This window comes from Oncorhynchus mykiss, chromosome 3 (assembly GCF_057628025.1).
Source record: "Oncorhynchus mykiss isolate SJ-2025 chromosome 3, ASM5762802v1, whole genome shotgun sequence".
NCBI classification, from domain to species: Eukaryota; Metazoa; Chordata; class Actinopteri; order Salmoniformes; family Salmonidae; genus Oncorhynchus; species Oncorhynchus mykiss.
In genome coordinates, this window is record NC_143024.1 from 65928318 (window position 1) to 65948903 (window position 20586).

Consider the following 20586-nt stretch of genomic DNA (forward strand, 5'->3'; position numbering starts at 1 on the left):
TAAGAATACATCTCCTTTCCCTGACAGTCGGAATCGAATGTCTAATAATATCATTACCAGAAAAATAACAACAACATTGTCACTAATATGCAAATCCATACAAGGAGCTGAGCAGCATCTAATGAATGTCAGACAGGGACAACATGAGCTCAGAAGTCTCTAATGACCTTGGTGACCATGGTGTTACAATTGCGAACACTACAGGACAGAGGCCAGAGAGAGGCAGGAAATGGAGATAAGAGGATAGCGAGAGATCATTCAAATTCCCAGAATATAATGGGACTTTAGGTCTATCGTAGGCATGAGTATATAATATACACATAATGATTATGATGTTTAGTAAGTCTTGTTGTGTAATTTGATTCACTGATTGGTTCAAACCTTTGTTATAGAGTTGTTCTTACTTTATAATTATGACTACAGTGCACACAAATCCTTGGGAGAAAATATAGACAACCAATGAAGTATATACTGTATGTTTACAGCCTCAGTATTTATTTAGTTCAGACGACCTACTTTTTTGTCAGTGTGTGGGTTATCGGGAGCTTTAAAGATTAGACACACAGATCTGCCTGCTGAGAACCATCACCAAGCGAAGTTGTTTCAGACACAGTATGACGATGTCTGCTTCTTACACTGTCTATGGGGGTCTCTCGCATGAATGAAGCCAGCTAGTGAAATTTGAGAATCTTTAACTGGAAGAAAATTGCACTCTGGCAAAATATAATCGATTTTGATGGAGTTTAAACATTCAACTCTGCCTCCCATTTCCCCGCCATCTCTGTGTTAACTCTGGGAAATCATATGCAGACTGCGATGTGAGCAATTGTAACTCCTTTGGAGGCACACTTACAGTATCTTATCATAAGAGCCAATTTGCCAGTTGCAGCTTCCACTCCACTGACCGTCTGACTGACTTTGAAGTGTTATCCTTTGCGATGGGAGTTCACAATGCCCGATCGGATCATGTAGGATTAATAACATACTGTACATAATTTAAATCCTTATGTTGTTTCTGTTCACATTTCACTTACTCGATCAGCCAAACTATGTATTCTAAAGCAGGTGCGTTGTTAAATGTTACATTAAAATGTATTTTGCCTCGTGGCTGTCTGTTTTAATCAGTTGTTCTCCCATCCTTCCTGCCGGTAAGCAGCTTTGGTCTCAGTCTCTGTTCCCTTTGGGTCTGAGACTGGAGGGAATGTATACAATTACACTGATTTGAAATGAAGGAGTATGAAGTGATTGGGATCTGAGGAGGGTGATCTGAATCTATAAGTAAGGTGGAATGAATAAGAGATCAAGGTTAAATCCCAAATGACATCCTGTTCCATTTTTACCTGGTCAAAAGTAGTGCACTATAAAACAAATAGGGTGCCATTTGGGACGTAATAAAATAATCTGTCTGGAAGGAATGAACTGAGGTTGAGATTGGTTGTCTGAAAATATTATATATGTTCTGAGAATATACTGGTTCTGGGTCTGAAGGCTTTCCGTCCAGCCCCGCTACTCGTCATTTAATTATGGTCCAGGGAGAATACTTTTTAGTTAAATAGTTAGAGAAGTTGAATATTTGAATGAAAGTGTGCTAGTTCAGGGCTGGCTAGCTCTCCAGTATGGGATTTGGAAAACATTCTCACTCACATGGTGAGAATGGGCTGTCAAAGGCCGATCATATATCTTGTCTAGATGTCATTAGTTACATATACACGCTACATGAATGGTAAAACAAATTAAGCCCCAACAGTCTCACCAAGATGGTTGAGATTAAAATTAAAATTCCATCCATTGCAGTCTGTTCCCACTGCAATGGATGGCACAATAACCAATCACTCTAAAATGAGACTACTGTTGAATGTGTTTTGTATTCATATTGCCATGATGTTTCTCATGCAAAGTGATAGAATGGTGTTTAATGGATGTTAGGTTTCATTAGGAACCCAAATCCAAAAGCCCTCTCAGAACGAAATGCCTAAATACATAAACGACAATTTGCATTTTTCCAATTATTTAATTCTATTGTGGCAAAGGCATTCAACTGATTGCCACATATGTCCAAAGTAATACTTTTCTTAATGCTATTCTCACCAGTCACTGAGAGGTTTTCCTCAGAGAGAAACGATCATTCATCATAAATGGAACATTGACCTGATTTCGTTTATGAGTCAGGTATATTTTTGAGTTTGGAATCGAATGCTGCCCCAACACTCGGAACATTCCTTGAAGCCCATTACAAAGCCTATAGTCTCCCTTATATTAGATTTGGAGTTATATAACTCACACTCGTACTTGTGCTGAATTGCTTTATGTAATGATATATACAGTGCCTTCGGAAAGTTATTTAGACCCCTTGACTTTTTCCATATTTTGTTACGTTTCAGCCTTGTTCTACAATTGATTAAAAAAAAAATTTTCATCATCAATCTACACATAATACCCTATAATGACAAAACCAAAAACAGGTTTGTGCATCCTGTTTCCATTGATCATCCTTGAGATGTTCCTACAACTTTATTGGAGTCCACCTGTGGTAAATCCAATTGATTGGACATGATTTGTAAAGGCACACGCCTGTCTATATAAGGTCCCCCGGTTGACAGTGCATGTCAGAGCAAAAACTAAGCCATGAGGTCGAAGGAATTGTCCGTAGAGCTCAGAGACAGGATTGTGTCATGGCACAGATCTGGGGAAGGGTACCAAAAAAAGTATTGAAGTCCAAGAACACAGTGGTATCCATCATTCTTAAATGGAAGAAGTTTGGGACCACCAAGACTCTTCCTAGACCTGGCAGCCCGGCCAAAATAAGCAATTGGGAGAGAAGGGCCTTGGTCAGGGAGGTGACCAAAAACTCAATGGTCACTCTGACAGAGCTCCAAATTTCCTATGTGGAGATGGGAGAACCTTCTAGAAGGACAACCATCTCTGCAGCACTCCACCAATCAGGTCTTTATGGTAGAGTGGCGAAACGGAAGCCACTCCTCAGTAAAACGCACATGACAGTCCACTTGGAGTTTGCCAAAAGGCATCTAAAGGACTCTGACCATGAGAAACAAGATTCTCTGGTCTGATGAAACCAAGATTGAACTCTTTTTGGCCTGAATTCCAAGCGACATGTCTGGAGAAAACCTGGCACCATCCGTACAGTGAAGCATGGTGGTGGCAGCATCATGCTGTGGGGATGTTTTTCAGCGGCAGGGCCTGGGAGACTAGTCAAGAACGAGGAAAATATTAGCGGAGCAAAGTACAGAGAGATCCTTGGTGAAAACCTACTCCAGAGCGCTCAAGACCTCAGACTGGGGCGAAAGTACACCTTCCAACTTGACAACGACCCTAAGCACACAGCCAAGACAATGCAGGAGTGTCTTCGGTACAAGTTTCTGAATGTCTTTGAGTGGCCCAACCAGAGCCTGGACTTGAACCCGATTGAACATCTCTGGAGAAACTTGAAAATAGCTGTCCAGCGATGCTGAATGGGAGACACTCCCCAAATACAGGTGTGCCAAGCTTGTAGCATCATACCCAAGAAGACTTGATGCTCTGATTGCTTCCAAAGGTGCTTCAACAAAGTACTGAGTACAGAGTCTTAATACTTATGTCAATGTGATATTTCCATTTTATTTTTTTCATACATTTGCAAACATTTCTAAAAACCTGTCATTATGGGGTATTGTGTGTGCATTGATGAGGGAAAAAACAAATGATTTAATACATTTTATAATAAGGCTGTGACGTGAAAAAGTCAAGGGGACTGAATACTTTCCGAAGGTACTGCACTGTACATTCACATGGTAGATAGAACCTGTGTTTTCAGTGCATCCACTGTATGGTCTATAATCTATCAACTGCCTCCTGACAGTTAAACCCATTTTCTCTATAATGGGATTATAAAGAGATATGAAGTGCTAGGAAAATAGTATTTTCAGGGAATTGAGACGAGATTAAAGAAGTGAGGCAATTAGTTTCAAGCAGAGGAGTTGTACTCTCTGCAATGAAGTGTCTAGTATCTCTGGCTCGGCTAATTAGAACTTTTTCCAATTGTCCTTTCAGCTCAACTTTATCCTTTTTGTGAACATTGTGCGAGTGCTGGCGACAAAGATCAGGGAGACCAATGCAGGGAGATACGACACAAGAAAACAGTACAGGTGGGTAGATCAATGTCACAGTGACATTGGCACAGATTTACATTTACATTTTAGTCATTTAGCAGACACTCTTATCCAGAGCGATTTACAGTTAGTGAAAAATATTTCTGTAAGATGTCTGTAAGGACCTACTAATATCTATGGATTCAAATGTGAAATTGAATTTCACAATGAAAGTCAACTGTAGAGAAGGCATTCTACCTTGAATTATTTCTAAATGCACAATGTGTTTTAGGCTGTAGAGTTGCACATTTGAAATTAAATATGCTATTTACTCTGCTCTGCATTTTGTTTTGTATTTGATTTGACCTTTTGTTCCTCCTTTCATGTTCCCTTTTGAAAATAACTTGATTGGTGTACATTTTGTCTAGGGTGTAAAATGTCTTGCCTCTAGTTTACAATTCAAGTTCTGTCTGAAATCTCCTCTGTGCCTCCTTTAACATGACAAAATAGGATGATACGTCATAAAGCATACAGAAGAGCATGCCTCAGGCAAGGTCCATGCCTTCAACTTCTTTATTCTAGGCCTCAGGGAACTTATGGTACCAGTGTGTATTTGACCAAAACCAATTAAGCTTAATTGAACATTATGCTTTGAGAAAGTCTGCCCCTGGCCCAAAGTCTTATGATTTTATCCATATTTATCCATATAATATTTGGATGTTGAATTCCTATACTTAGTACTAACTATATCCTTACATTTAGAAAATGTACTCATCAGCCTTGTTGTTATTACCCATGATGGTAAAAAACAACATCCACAGTGGATGTTGAAAGCCGCTGTAATGATAGGGCTGTGTGTTGGGGAGGTAATAGTTATTCAGGGGTTCATTCAGAGCGTGCATCTCAAATGACACTCTAGTATTCCCTATAGGCTCTGGTCAAAAGTAGTGAACTATAATGGGAAGAGGATGCCATTTGGGACTGATCCAGAGTGTTTCCACCAGGGTCGCAGTTGGGCCAAACCCCACGTCACTGCTAGACTTAATAATAGTCAGTGATCAATTGGTTCTGCCTCTCCTCCCCTGCTGAGCAGCGTACCACATTGCAGTGCTGGGCACCAGGTGGCCGGTTAACAGCTGACATGATGCCAGGGATGTCTCATGTTTGCACACACACACAGGCATTGATGCCGACGTACACACACACACAGGAGCGCACAGGCACACACACGCACATTTACACACATGCACAGGCACAACACACACACGCAGATAACATCACTCTGCTGGAGACTGTCAACCCTGCTGTGAGAGTCAGTCATGTGTTCACTGAACTGTAGCATGACTGATGATGCCTGTTGATACGAGGCACTGAACTAAATGTGCCATTACAACCCATTTACATCATTCTCCAATCAGAACGTCGGCCTACATGCCATTTAAAAATGCTTTATAATTAACGGTAGATTTTGTTGCTTATTGGCATTTTCACTGATGGATCAGGAGATTGGTTGGATAGATAACTAATGCAGAACAGATCTGAGGGGAAGAACCACCAGAGACCCCTCTGGAGAGGAGATCAGAAGGCAGCAAATGTGAAATGACTAATGGCCATCTGTGAAACTTGAAACACTGTTGGTGAGTGTCGATGTCAGGACTGAATCCACTGTGATGTAAAAACTGGTGATGTTCAGCTTTTGTTTTTGTGAGAAAAACAATTGCATTGAAGTCGGGCTTTACTGATTTCAATTACTGATCACCTTCCATCCCAGATAATGACCTATTATGAGATAAAGATTCAGCAATTCTACATCTCGTCTTGTCTTGCTCAAAGTGATCCCCTCCTATCCTCTGTTTTTGTCTGTATCCACAGGAAGCTAGCTAAGTCCACCCTAGTGCTGGTGCTGGTGTTTGGGGTCCACTACATTGTGTTTGTGGGGATGCCTCACACCTTCCAGGGCCTCAGCTGGGAGGTCAGGATGTACTTCGAGCTCTTCTTCAACTCCTTCCAGGTAACTAACTATCTTTTGAAAATTAGTCATTTGTTACATTTGTTACTTGACATGTATGATGTGAGGTACACATCCCTCAGGTTTATCAAGCTGGCATACTTTCACTTTGTTTTTTGTGTATTACACTTATTTTGTTGAAGACATTTTTATCAATTTCAGGGAGACTTCAATAACTTCAGGGAGAACTTTACTTTTCAACACTCCTTGAACTTTATTCTGTAAAAATAATTTCTCACCTGAGGGAAGTGAGGCTGTTTGTGGTCCCACCAACATTCATCACAAATAATCAGGCAATGAAATTATGATTTAGCTTCTTCAACTCTACTTTTATCTATCACCACAGGTCGATGACACTTAATCGATTCAAAACTCTGCCACAAGCATTGGGAGAGGATCAATACAACTGATTGCTACTGTACTTTCTATATTATCATCTTTGTCCTTGGCTCTCCCTGGCCCTCACTGTCTAGACCTGTATGAGAAATGATGCAGTACCTGGGGGAAAATGAGGAAAATGTGTTTCTACTAGAGATACTCCTACTGAGGTGATAGTGAAAGATTACTCTTACTCTATTCTAGTCCTGCATTCCTCTCCCTGAAGAAAAGCCAATCTACTAGGACTGATAAAATTGAGTCTGCTTTAGTGTACTCTAATAGCAACACTTACAGTAACCCTGGCCTACAGGTAATGCTAATAATGGGCTCTGAATCATATGATAAGTCATGTGTGGCTCGGTTGGGTAGAATATGGCGCTTGCAACGCTAGGGTTATGGGTTCTATTCCCACAGGGGAACAATACACAAAAGTATGAACAATTATGCACTCGCTGTTAGTCACTCTGGATGAGAATGGCTAAAATGTGGTGTCAATAACATATGGGTCCCACCCTCTTTTGGCACCTACAATCACATTCTGTACTAAATCATTCCTTTTGAATAGCATCCACTGTGAATGGAAGATGGTGTTTACTGTGTTCTGTAGGCCTAGCTCATAATAGTTACTTTAATTACTAATGTGGCAGAATAAGCCACTATATCCTGAAAGTTGAAGCCAAATCGCTAAATTAAATGAGGGAAAAATATTACACATTTTCTTTGTTTCTTGAAGAACACAGTTTGAATTCTACAATAGAACCGGTCCTCAAGGTTGAATGTACATGTAGCTACGAAAGCTGATACAACAGTATCCAATTAAATAAAGTAGGATCCAATTTTTAAAGAAAGTTTTGAAGTTGTATCCCACGAAAATAAGTTGGAACAGGAGCTTGACCTGAACCAGGGAAAGCTACTTTGCTGTGTAGCATTCGCTACGTATCATTCGCTCCGTTGAGTTCACTCAGACTGGTGCAGTTTGACAGGGTCCTCAGGCAGGTGGGGAGATTCCCTTCCCTCCTGCTACTGCCTGTCTAGCCGAGTCTAGCTGAGGCCAATAAAGACAGGGAAGGTCCTTCTCCGGACCATGTGCTAGTGACAGATCAGGTTCACTTGGATCAGCTGCACTCTGTCTGTCATATGGCATTTGAATCACATCTTTATTTGGGGAGTTTCTCCCATTCTTCTCTGCAGATCCTCTCAAGCTCTGTCAGGTTGGATGGGGAGCATCGCTGCACAGCTATTTTCAAGTCTCTCCAGAGATGTTCGATCGGGTTCAAGTCCAGGCTTTGGCTGGACCACTCAAGGGCATTCAGAGACTTGTTCCGAGGCCACTTCTCTGTTGTCTTGGCTGTGTGCTTAGGGTAATGTCCTGTTGGAAGGTGAACCTTCGTCTCAGTCTGAGGTCCTGAGCACTCTGGAGCAGGTTTTCATCTATGTTCTCTCTCTACTTTGCTCTGTTCATCTTTCCTTCGATCCTGACTAGTCTCAGAGTTCCTGCTGCTGAAAAAGCGGGCCATAAAATCTTGTTTTTCATTGTCAGAGAGTTTTTAGGTGCCTTTTGTCTAACTCCAAGCGGGCTTTCATGTGCCTTTTACTGAGGATTGGCTTCCGCCTGGCCACTCCATCATAAAGCCCTGATTTGTGGAAGGATCGGACCCTTTTTTTCAATTTTGTTCTAAAATGACATACCCAAATCTAACTGCTTGTAGCTCAGGACTCAGGATATGCATATTCTTGATACCATTTGACCATCTGATAAAGGTAATAGAAAGAAAAAAAACATGCATTTTCATTTTCTATTTTCTATTTCATCTTTGAAATGCAAGGGAAAGGCCATTATATCACTTAGGAGTCTAGAAGCAATTTAGATTGTGGCCACTAGATGGCAGCAGTGTATGTGCAAAGTTCTAGACTGAGCCAATGAACCATTGTATTACTGTTCAAAATGTTGTATCAAGTCTGCCCAAATGTGCCCAATTGGTCAATTGATACATTTTCAAGTACATAACTGTGCACTCTCCTCAAACAATAGCATGGTATTTTTTTCACAGTAATAGCTACTGTATATTGGACAGTGCAGTTAGATTAACAATAATGTAAGCTTTCTGCCCATATAAGACATGTCTATGTCCTGGAAAGTTTGCTGTTACTTACAACTGTCATGCTAATCACATTAGTGCATGTTAGCTCAACCATCCCAGGACAGGGACACCCCATCCCGTAGAGGTTAAAATCACCTTTGACAGCGATTACAGCTCGGAATCTTTCTGGGTAAGTCTCTAAGAACTTTATAAACCTGGGTTGTACAATATTTGCCCATTATTCTTGAAAAAATTATTCATGCTCTGTCAAGTTACTTGTTGATCATTGCTAGACAGCCATTTTCAAGTCTTACCATAGATTTAAGCCAATTTAAGTCAAACCTGCAACTAGGCCACTCAGGAACATTCAATGCCTTCTTGGTAAATCCACTCGGATCAGCTTTACTCTGTCAGACATGAGAGCCTTCTGTTTTCAGTCAGTTTATCACAGCTGTGCCAGACAGTGTAATAGTGTGTAGGACGCCTTAGTAGTGGCTCACCACCAAGCATTTTCATCTCATTCTACTAATGAAATATTTCAGCTTCAAAACATACTTTTATGCTTTTGAATTGAATGATTTAAGTGGCTCATTATAGAGACACCAAGCTGTTGTTTTAACGAGCAATGCTACATCTGACAGCTTGGTAGCTGCATTATTAGAAACCTCTGGTTAATCCTCATAAGCTGCTCATCGCATCTTAGCCTCCTTGTTATATATCTTTAATAGTAGTTCTTCAGGCAAAAGGAAAAACACTTTGTTTGACTACAAAGCGTGGCTTTCCTCGCACAATGTAGAACTGTCTTATTTGTCTGGTTGTCTTTCTATGGAATTGCCCAGAGGATAAGAGCTTTCCTCCCATTTGGTTTTGTTTCCACGTTTGTTTGTGATGTGTTTTGTAATATCTTTCCCTTCCCTTGTCTCCAGTTAGCAAAGGGCATTAATATTATTCCGGTTTCTACATACATCATAGCTGCATTACCCTGAGGCATTATTCTTCATACAGCACAATATGAAGTGTGGAAACCTTCGTACATTAAAACATTAGTCGTTTAGCAGACACCCTCATCCAGAGTGATTTACATGAGAAATTAGGGTTACGTGCCTTGCTCAAAGGTCATGGTAATTACAGTTTAGCAGATTAACACTGGAGGGATAAATAAGCGGATGATGATGTGCAAGTAGAGATACTGGTGTGCAAAAGAGCAGAAAGTAAATAAAAACAGTATGAGGATGAGGTAGGTAGATTGGGTGGGTTATTTGCAGATGGACTGTGTACAGCTGCAGCGATCGGTTAGCTGCTCAGATAGCTGACGTTTAAAGTTAGTGAGGGAAATATAAGAACAAGTTCTCATTTGCAACTGCAACCTGCGACCTGGCCAAGATAAAGCAAAGTAGTTTGACACGTACAACAACACAGAGTTACACATGGAAATAACAAACATACAATCAATAATACAGTAGAAAATGATATATACAGCATGTGCAAATGAGATAGGATAAGAGAGGTAAGGCAATAAATAGGCCATGGTGGAGAAGTAATTACAATATAGCAATTAAACACTGGAATGGTAGAATGTGCAGAAGATGTATGTGCAAGTATAGATACTGGGGTGCAAAGGAGCAAGATAAATAAATAAATACAGTATGGGGATGAGGTAGATTGGATGGGCTGATTTACAGGTGAGGTATGTACAGGTGCAGAGATCTGTGAGCTGCTCTGACAGCTGGTGCTTTAAGCTAGTGAGGGAGGTAAGAGTCTCCAGCTTTAGTGATTTTTGCAGTTCGTTCCAGTCATTGGCAGCAGAGAACTAACAGTGTGACAATATTTTAGTTTTACTCATCATTCCGTTTCTCTATTTATCAGCTCAATGTGGTGATGAGATAAAGGAGTGTAAATTACACCATGTGTTCTTTGCAAGTTTAGTGCTCTCTGCTTACTAGGCAAGTCACATGCCTGCCTCAGCTCTGTCTACAGCAAAGCCAACCACTGTAATAGATCTGCAACCTTAACCGAGAGCAAAAGGGTGTTGCTGCTTACACAAAGAAAGCAAGAGTGGAGAAAAGGGCTAGATTTGAAAGAGAGACGGACAGATCTAATGGGCTGTGAGATATACCAGAAGGGATGCCGATCAATGCAAGACCTTTTCTTATGATTGATGATTCCTATAAATGATGATTTGAGAAATGAAGGTTGAAATAAACATATGTATCATCAAAACATCTCATGCATTCTTATGGCATTTCAGAAGTCTGTGTTGTGTTGAATAGAGAGAGAATAAAGGGGAGAAGGGCACTTTTCCCCCCTGGAATACAGTGCCTTTCGAAATGATTCTCTCCCCATGACTTTTCCACATTTTGTTGTGTTACAAAGTGGGATTAAAATGGATTAAATTGTCATTTTTTGTCAACAATCTACACAAAATACTCTGTAATTTGAAAATCGATTAATGAAAAATGGAACACTAATATAGTTTGATTAGATAAGTATTCAACCGCCTGAGTCAATACATGTTCAAATCCCCTTTGGCAGTGATTACAGCAATCATTGATTGTACGATAGTTGCCCATTTGTTCTTTTTAAAAATTATTCAAGCTCTGTCAAGTTACTTCTTCATCATTGCTAGACAGCCATTTTCAGGTCTTGCCATAGATTTTCAAGAAGATTTTAAGTCAAACCTGTGACAAGCATACCCATAACATGATGCAGCCACCACCATGCTTTAAAGTATGAAGAGTGGTACTCAGTTACAGTGCCTTTGGAAAGTATTCAGACCCCTTGACTTTTTCAACATGTTGTTGCGTTACAGTCATATTGTAAAATGTATTAACTAATTGTTACCCTCAATCTACACACAATACCCCATAATGGCAAAGCAAAAAAGGTTTTTAGAAATATGTGTTAATTTATCAAATTGCCTTTTACTGAGGCGTGGCTTCCGTCTGGCCACTCTCCCATAAAAGCCTGATTGGTGGAGTGCTGCATAGATGGTTGTCCGTCTGGAAGGTTCTCCCATCGCCACAGAGGAACTCTAGAGCTCTGTCAGAGTGACCATTGGGTTCTTGGTCACCTCACTGACCAAGGCCCTTCTCAGTTTGACCGGGTGGCTAACTCTTGGAAAGGTCTTGGTAGTTCCAAACTTCTTCCATTTAAGAATGATGGAGGCCACTGTGTTCTTGGGGACCGTCAATGCTGCAGAAATGTTTTGGTGCCCTTCCCCAGGTCTGTGCCTCAACACAATCCTGTCACAGAACTCTACGGACAATTCCTTCGACCTCAAGGCTTGTTTTTTTTCTCTGATATGAACTGTTAATTTTGAAACCTTGTATAGACCGGTGTGTGCCTTTCCAAATCATGTCCAATCAATTGAATTTACCATTTACCACAGGTGGACTCCAATCAAGTTGTAGAAACATCTCAAGGATGATCAGTGGAAACAGGTTGTACCTGAGCTCAATTTCGAGTCTCATAGCAAACGGTCAGAATAGTTATTTAAATAAGGTATTTCTGTTTTTAGAAATTTGCTAAACTTTCTGAAAAAACTGTTTTCGCTTTGTCATTATGGAGTAATGTGTGTAGATTGCTGTAAATGTATTATTTTAAAAATCCATTTTACAATAAGGCTGTAATGTAACAACATTTGGAAAAAATAAATGGGTCTGAATACTTTCCAAAGGCACTGTATGTGTTGCGTTGGATTTGCCCCACACTTAATGCTTTGTATTCAGGATAAAAAAGTACATGTATTTATTTATTATTTTTGCAATATTACTTTAGTTCCTGCAAACAGGATGCATGTTTTGGAATATTTGTATGTGTCTTTGTAGTGACTGGGTGTATTGATACACCAACCAAAGAGTAATTAATATCTTCACCATGCTCAAAGGAATATTCAATGTCTGCTTTTTATATTCTACCAGTAGGTGCCCTTTGCGAGGCATTAGAAAACCTCAAACTTTGTCATTGAATCTGTGCTTGAAAGTCAGTGCTCGACTGAGGGACCTTACAGATAATTGTATGCGTTGGGTAGTCATTAAAAAATCATGTTAAATACCATTATTGCACACTGTCACCTTCTGACCTTAGTTATTTTGTTATGTCTTTGTTTTAGTATGGTCAGGGTGTGAGTTGGGTGGGTTTTCTATGTTCTTTTTTCTATGATTTAGGATTTCTGCGTTTGGCCTGGTATGGTTCTCAATTAGAGGCAGCTGTCAATCGTTGTCCCTGATTGAGAACCATACTTAGTTAGCCTGGTTTCACTTTTGAGTTGTGGGTGCTTATTTCCTGTTTAGAGTTTTTGTCTTTCACCTTACAGGACTGTTCATTTGTTATTTATTGTTTTGTTCAGTGTTATAGTACGTCATTAAAAGCTATGAACACATACCACGCTGCGCATTGGTCCTCCTCTCTTTCTCCCAACGACCAACGTTACAGAATGACCCACCACCAAAGGACCAAGCAGCGTGGTAACGGGCAGCAGCAGCGATCTCAGGACTCCTGGACATGGGAGGAGATTCTGGACGGCAAGGGACCATGCGCACAGGCTGGAGAGTATCGCCGTCCCAAGGCAGAGCTGGAGGCAGCGAAAGCAGAGAGGCGGTGGTATGAGGAGGCAGCACGGCAGCGCGGTTGGAAGCCCGAGAGGCAGCCCCAAAAATGTATTGGGGGGTGTGGCACACGGGGAGTGTGGCTAAGTCAGGTAGGAAACCTGAGCCAACTCCCCATGCTTACCGTGGAGAGAGAGGGCCCGGGCAGGCACCGTGTTATGCCGTGAGGCGCACGGTGTCCCCCGTGTGCAGGCATAGCCCGGTGCGGTACATTGCAGGGCCTCGTATCGGCCGGGCTAGAGCGGGCATCGAGCCAGGTGCCATGAAGCCGGCTCAGCGCATCTGGTCTCCAGTGCATCTCCTCGGGCCAGGGTACATGGCACCAGTCCTACGCATGGTGTCCCCGGTTCGCCAGCACAGCCCAGTGCGGGCTATTCCACCTTGCCGCACTGGCCTGGCTACGGGGATCATTCAGCCAGGTAGGGTTGGGCAGGCTCGGTGCTCGAGACCTCCAGTGTGCCTTCACGGTCCGGTCTATCCAGTGCCACCTCCACGCACCAGCCCTCCGGTGGCAGCCCCCCACACCAGGCTGTCTCTCCGTCTCCTCCCTACAGGTGCTCCCGCCTGTCCAGGGCTGCCAGAGTCTCCCGTCTGTCCTGAGCTGCCAGAGTCTCCCGTCTGTCCTGAGCTGCCAGTCTCTCCCGTCTGTCCTGAGCTGCCAGAGTCGCCCGTCTGTCCTGAGCTGCCAGAGTCGCCCGTCTGTCCTGAGCTGCCAGAGTCGCCCGTCTGTCCTGAGCTGCCAGAGTCTCCCATCTGTCCTGAGCTACCAGAGTCTCCCGTCTGTCCTGAGCTGCCAGAGTCTCCCGTCTGTCCTGAGCTGCCAGAGTCTCCCGTCTGTCCTGAGCTGCCAGAGTCTCCCGTCTGTCCTGAGCTGCCATAGTCGCCCGTCTGTCCTGAGCTGCCATAGTCGCCCGTCTGTCCTGAGCTGCCAGAGTCGCCCGTCTGTCCTGAGCTGCCAGAGTCGCCCGTCTGTCCTGAGCTGCCAGAGTCGCCCGTCTGTCCTGAGCTGCCAGAGTCGCCCGTCTGTCCTGAGCTGCCAGAGTCGCCCGTCTGTCCTGAGCTGCCAGAGTCTCCCGTCTGTCCTGAGCTGCCAGAGTCTCCCGTCTGTCCTGAGCTGCCAGAGTCTCCCGTCTGTCCTGAGCTGCCAGAGTCGCCCGTCTGTCCTGAGCTGCCAGAGTCGCCTGCCAGTCAGGAGCTGCCAGAGCCGTCCGTTACTCCGGCGCTGCCGGAATCGCCCTTCACTCCGGAGCTGCCGGAGTCTCCCGCCTGTCCGGTGCTGCCGGAATCTCCCGTCTATTCGGGACCCGTGGCTAGGGTCCCCAGTCCGAGGTCGGCGGCGAGGGTCGCCGCTCTAAAGAGGCCACGGAGGCGGTTAAAGAGGCGGAGAAAGACTATGGTGGAGTGGGATCCACGTTTCACGCCAGAGCCACCACCACGGACAGACACCCACCCAGACCCTCCCCTATAGGTTCGGGTTTTGCGGCAGGAGTCCGCACCTTTGGGGGGGGGGGGGGGGGGGGTTACTGTCACGTTCTGACCTTAGTTCTTTTGTTATGTCTTTGTTTTAGTATGGTCAGGGCGTGAGTTGGGTGGGTTGTCTGTGTTCTTTATTCTGTGATTTGGGATTTCTGTGTTTGGCCTGGTATGGTTCTCAATTAGAGGCAGCTGTCAATCGTTGTCCCTGATTGAGAACCATACTTATGTAACAGATGTGAAACGGCTAGCTTAGTTAGCGTGGGCGCTAAATAGCGTTTCAATCAGTGAGGGGACGGTTTAAATTTGTACTGTTACACTTAGTTAGCCTGGTTTCACTTTTGAGTTGTGGGTGCTTATTTCCTGTTTAGAGTTTTTGTCTTTCACCTTACGGGACTGTTAATTTGTTATTTATTGTTTTGTTCAGTGTTTAAATACGTCATTAAAAGCTATGAACACTTACCACGCTGCGCATTGGTCCTCCTCTCTTTCTCCCAACGACGAACGTTACACACACAGAGTTACAGTAGTCCATGCAACTTATTATCTGACTTATTAAGCATTTTTTTTGAGTACTTATTGACTCAAGACATTTTAGCTTTTCATTTTTTATTAATTTGTAAAAATGTCTTATAGCATAATTCCACTTTGACATTATGGGTTATTGTGACAAAATCTACATCTTCCTCTTTCCTGCAGTCGATGACCAAAAGCGCCGTCTTTGGCGTCATGGGTGTAATGCTCTTAATATTTTTCATCATTTCATAATTACCTAATACATTTTTTAAATCAGACAAACAGTTTGGTTATATTTCAGTCTTCTGTGATGTATATAAAGTGTAACATTTTGGGATGCAAACTCAAAATGATATCTTACTTTATATCTTAAATACAGTATGTGTGTGAGGTGTATATACTTTTGTTTCAAAGTAGATTTGTTTAAGACTACCAAGAATCACTCTGTGTGACCCTGATTTAGCCCACTGCAGTAAAACTGTGAATCCATTTAAAATGCAAGCTGTAACACAACAAAATGTGGAAAAAGTCAAGGAGTGTGAATACTTTCTGTACATGTCACCAGATTGACAAAGGCTTTGCGATTTACAGCAGATGCTCTCATCCAAGGCACACCAACAGATTGTTTCACCTATTCTGTTCTTAACTGCTAGGTTACCTGCAGCCCCAATGCTACACACTTTCCATTGATTTACAATATGAACATTGAATTGCAAAGCCCCTGCAACCCAGAAATAAACTGATCTTCTTTATGACATTGGTTCTCACCTCACACTCTTCTGTCTCTTCCAGGGGTTCTTTGTATCCATCATCTACTGCTACTGCAATGGAGAGGTGAGTGTGGATGATTTTACACTCTGTATAAGTTGTGTAACTTCAACATAAGACATCTCTAGGTTGAGAACATCCCTAGAGCAGCTCCTTAGATCTCTGTTCTTTCGACATATGAGAAACAAGGGCTAAGATTCCCCCCAACCCTTTTCCTCTCTATTTCTTCCCATCTTCCTCCCCAACCACCCCACCTACACCCTCTTTCTCCCCCTCACCCTCTCCTCATCTCCCCCAAAGGTCCAGGCAGAGATCAAAAAGACGTGGACTCGTTGGAACCTGGCGTTTGACTGGAAAGGTCCGGTGGTGTGTGGCAGGTACCGCTACGGCTCGGTGCTCACAGTGCTCAACAACAGCACCATCAGCCAGTCCCAGCTGGCCGGGATTGGCCCTGCCACCCGATCCACCACCCTCTTCTCCAGCCAGGTCTACCGGAGCAACGGACCCCCTACACTCAGCACCCATGCCACCCTGCCTGGCTACGTCATTAGTAACTCAGACCCAGACAGCCTCCACCCCTCCATCCCTGAGGAACCAGAGGAGGACAGTGCCAAGCAGGTGGATGACATCTCTCTGAAGGAGACGCTGCCTGTACTTAACAGTAGCATGACCGCAGATGATGATGAGGAGACGCTGTAGACAAGGGGAGATACGGGAGGATTTCCTGAATATTTATAATATATATCTTGGCTGGGAAAAACACCAGGCCTTTGGAACAGGGACCAAAGACTCCTGGCCCTAGACTTGGAACCGCATGTACATTCATAGAGATACAAATGTATTAGTGCTGTGCAGGTTGACTCATAACCCGCAGTCCCCGTGGTTATATCCGCAAGGCGGGTGGGTTTAGGGTCCTTAATTATTGTGTGGATGAAGGGTCGGATTGAATGGGTTAGCGTATAACGCGAGCGTCTACATACAGAGTAATATGAAATGCTCTGAGACCAGTTTGTGAGAGAATGCAAATATTCAGTTAGATACCATCTGTAGAGGTGCTAAATTTATCAGCGTCCTAAAAGCTGATAGTATTTTAACCACATAAAAAATGCATCCAAGCCGAACTGAAATCATATCAGAAACATGTTGGGTCATTTTCATAGCTTTCTATTTCCTTACAACTGGTCAAACTGATGTCATTGGAAAATGTTGCACAGAAATCTTTCCAGCTTTTTTTTTGTTTATTGTATTTTCTCCCCGCTCTCTAAATGTCTGCTCTGACGCTGAGAACTTTACCGATGTCAACTAGATTGAAGCATTCATTTTATCGATTTATGACATTATTTTGGTGAGCAAGGGTTTATATAGTATTCAAGGGTAACATATTAATGACGAGAGAAGTTGCATGTATCGAACTATGGACAAGTTGGCTAACAAATAGCCTACCAAAATGTCAGAAAATATAAGCAGAAACATATCTAAATCAGGGGGGAAAAAACCTTAACCCCCTGTCCCCAAAAAATTCTACCATCTCTGACTGTAGCCTACAGCACATTTATATATTAGCAGGTTTGGGTCGGGTGTGGGCCTCAGATTTTCATTTTATCACATATTGAGTGTTGAGTGGTTGTGGATGGGTTATTAACAATTGTGTGCCGAACAAACAGCTGACTATCACATACTGTACAGGTATAAAAACATACATTAGGCCTACAGTATATAGATACATACAGTAGACCTATATGGATACATACAGTAGGCCTACAGTATATAGAGACATACAGTAGGACTATATGGATACATACAGTAGGCCTTTATGGATACATACTGTACAGTATACCTATATGGATGTATACAGTAGGCCTTTATGGATATATACAGTAGGCTTATATGGACATATACTGTACAGTAGGCCTATATGGATACATACAGTAGGCCTTTATGGATACATACTGTACAGTAGACCTATATAGATACATACAATAGGCCTATATATATACATACAGTAGGCCTTTATGGATACATACAGTATGCCTATATAGATACATACAATAGGCCTATATAGATACATACAGTAGGCCTTTATGGATACATACAGTAGGCCTCTATAGATACATACAGTAGGCCTCTATAGATACATACAGTAGGCCTCTATGGATAAATACAGTAGGCCTTTATAGATACATACTGTACAGTAGACCTATATGGATGCATACAGTAGGCCTTTATGGACATAAACAATAGACCTATATGGACACATACTGTACAGTAGGCCTGTATGGATACATACTGTTCAGTAGGCCTATATGGAAACATACAGTAGGCCTATATGGATGCATACAGTAGGCCTTTATGGATACATAAAATAGGCCTATATATATACATACAGTAGGCCTTTATGGATACATACAGTATGCCTATATAGATACATACAATAGGCCTATATATATACATACAGTAGGCCTATATGGATACATACAGTATGCCTATATAGATACATACAATAGGCCTATATAGATACATACAGTAGGCCTTTATGGACATAAACAATAGACCTATATGGACACATACTGTACAGTAGGCCTGTATGGATACATACTGTTCAGTAGGCCTATATGGAAACATACAGTAGGCCTTTATGGATACATACAGTAGGCCTTTATGGATACATAAAATAGGCCTATATATATACATACAGTAGGCCTTTATGGATACATACAGTATGCCTATATAGATACATACAATAGGCCTATATATATACATACAGTAGGCCTTTATGGATACATAAAATAGGCCTATATGGATACATACAGTAGGCCTTTATGGATACATACAGTAGGCCTCTATGGATACATACAGTGCGCCTATATGGATACATACAGTAGGCCTCTATAGATACATACAGTAGGCCTCTATAGATACATACAGTAGGCCTATATGGATAAATACAGTAGGCCTATATGGATACATACAGTATGCCTATATAGATACATACATGCAAAAAATACAAATGTTCATTGCTTTATCCATGTGATTTTGGGCCAAGGATCCATGTTTTCTGCCAAACACTCCCCAGTTGTTGACAATCAGACATTCCATCCTTTAGGGGAGGTGAGGGCTAAAGTCAGTACTAAGGGCTAGAGGAACTGACTGCATCATGTGTCTGTTTGTGCAAAGCATGATTTTTTAAAATCCAAAATTACATTTGACTGACTAACAGATGTTTGGATGCCAACAGTATTTTGTTTCCACCCTTGTCAAGCTGAGTTCTATCCAGTCTAGAAAAATACCTTTAAAAAAAGCACATTTCTCTCAGAGTCTGGCTTGTTGTTGGCTTACGTGATTACAGTCATGTCTCAGTGATATTTGTTGTTCTCTTCTCTGTTTACTTGTGATAAATGTTATTTCACTGCTCCCTGTTCTCGATTCTTTCTGTCTTTTAAAGTTACTTACATTACTGTCACTCGTACAGAGAGATTGGTAAATTCACTGTGTATTGTAGACAGCTCTTTTTTTCTCCCTCAGGTCTGTATTGTGTATTTACTGTATCGTTCTTTCAGACGAGGGTCTCATCAAATCAAACCTCTATTACTGTGTTTGTACAGACAAGGCTATTCTATTATATTTCCTGGAAGTCATTTTAGTCGAGCCAAGGTTGATTCCTATATGCATCAAAATAGATATGGTTCTCAATTGTACAGTTCCTAAACAAGACAAAATGGTTTAATCATATTAGTAAGTGTATATGTGTATGAGCACGTCCATTCAGGGGTGTCAAACTCATTTTCACACATTCGGTCTCCAACGAGGTCCAGAGTGCTGCACTGATATTTTTTGAATATTTTTATATTTTTAAAGTATTTTGAGTTGTTTTTATTTTTTATATTTTTTTACTCAAACCACCCAAGGGCCAAATTGAACCCCCTGCTTTAAGCAAACCAAAAGCTATTCCTGTAAAAATATGGCCCTCAATTTAACAGGGTGCCAAGAGAAGCCCAATGGATCAATAATGGTAGTTAGTTTATGGGCACTTACAGGTCAAGTCCTGTTGAGGCCATATCGCCTGACTGTAAAAAAAATTGAAAATAACAGGGACTTAGTAAATGGAAAACAAAAGTGTGTTCAACAAGGACAAACTGGAGTAAGCAGATTTCAAGGACGTTTTCACAAAGTGTTTAAGTTCACACTGACGATAGGTATGCCACGTCCACAAAAGTCACATTTTGAACATATGCAGCAAAATATTCCACAAATCCTGAAAAATAGGCTCTGATTAGAGTGGTTCACCATGCGCAATTACAATGGTTGGCGCCACTGGCCCTCCAACTGTGAGTGTAATTGAACCAGCACCTCTAAAATCATGAGGAGTTGTGGTGAAATGAACAATAGTAATGTCCCAGCCAAAACGGTGTGACTAGAGGAACAATGGATGGAATCAATGTTCTCTATAACAGTAGAAGTTTCGCTTGGAATCGATTGCATTGAATTGATTCAAAGGCTAAGCTAAAAAGCCAAACAGCCTTGGCTTTTGGAAAAGTACATCTCTCTATGGTCTAACCAATAGACTACATTCATGTCTAAAATGGGAACCGTGATGTCGTGTCTTTGGCTATGCTTGATTAAGTGATATGACATGCTATTCTATAAAATAATTTCTCTGTAATTAATATCAC

General features: G+C 42.0%; 1 protein-coding gene across 1 annotated transcript in view; it reads left to right on the forward strand.

Annotated features, from left to right (window-relative positions):
• LOC110520205 (parathyroid hormone 2 receptor-like) overlaps positions 1–17977 on the forward strand; it is a 109021-nt gene extending 91044 nt beyond the window's left edge. Inside the window, exons 10-13 of the mRNA XM_090229932.1 lie at positions 4048–4142; positions 5958–6096; positions 15941–15982; positions 16217–17977. Coding sequence (XP_090086058.1) covers positions 4048–4142; positions 5958–6096; positions 15941–15982; positions 16217–16615 — 675 coding nt within the window. The 3' untranslated portion in view covers positions 16616–17977. The remainder of the gene's footprint in view (positions 1–4047; positions 4143–5957; positions 6097–15940; positions 15983–16216) is intronic.
• Positions 17978–20586: the final 2609 nt, after the last annotated feature.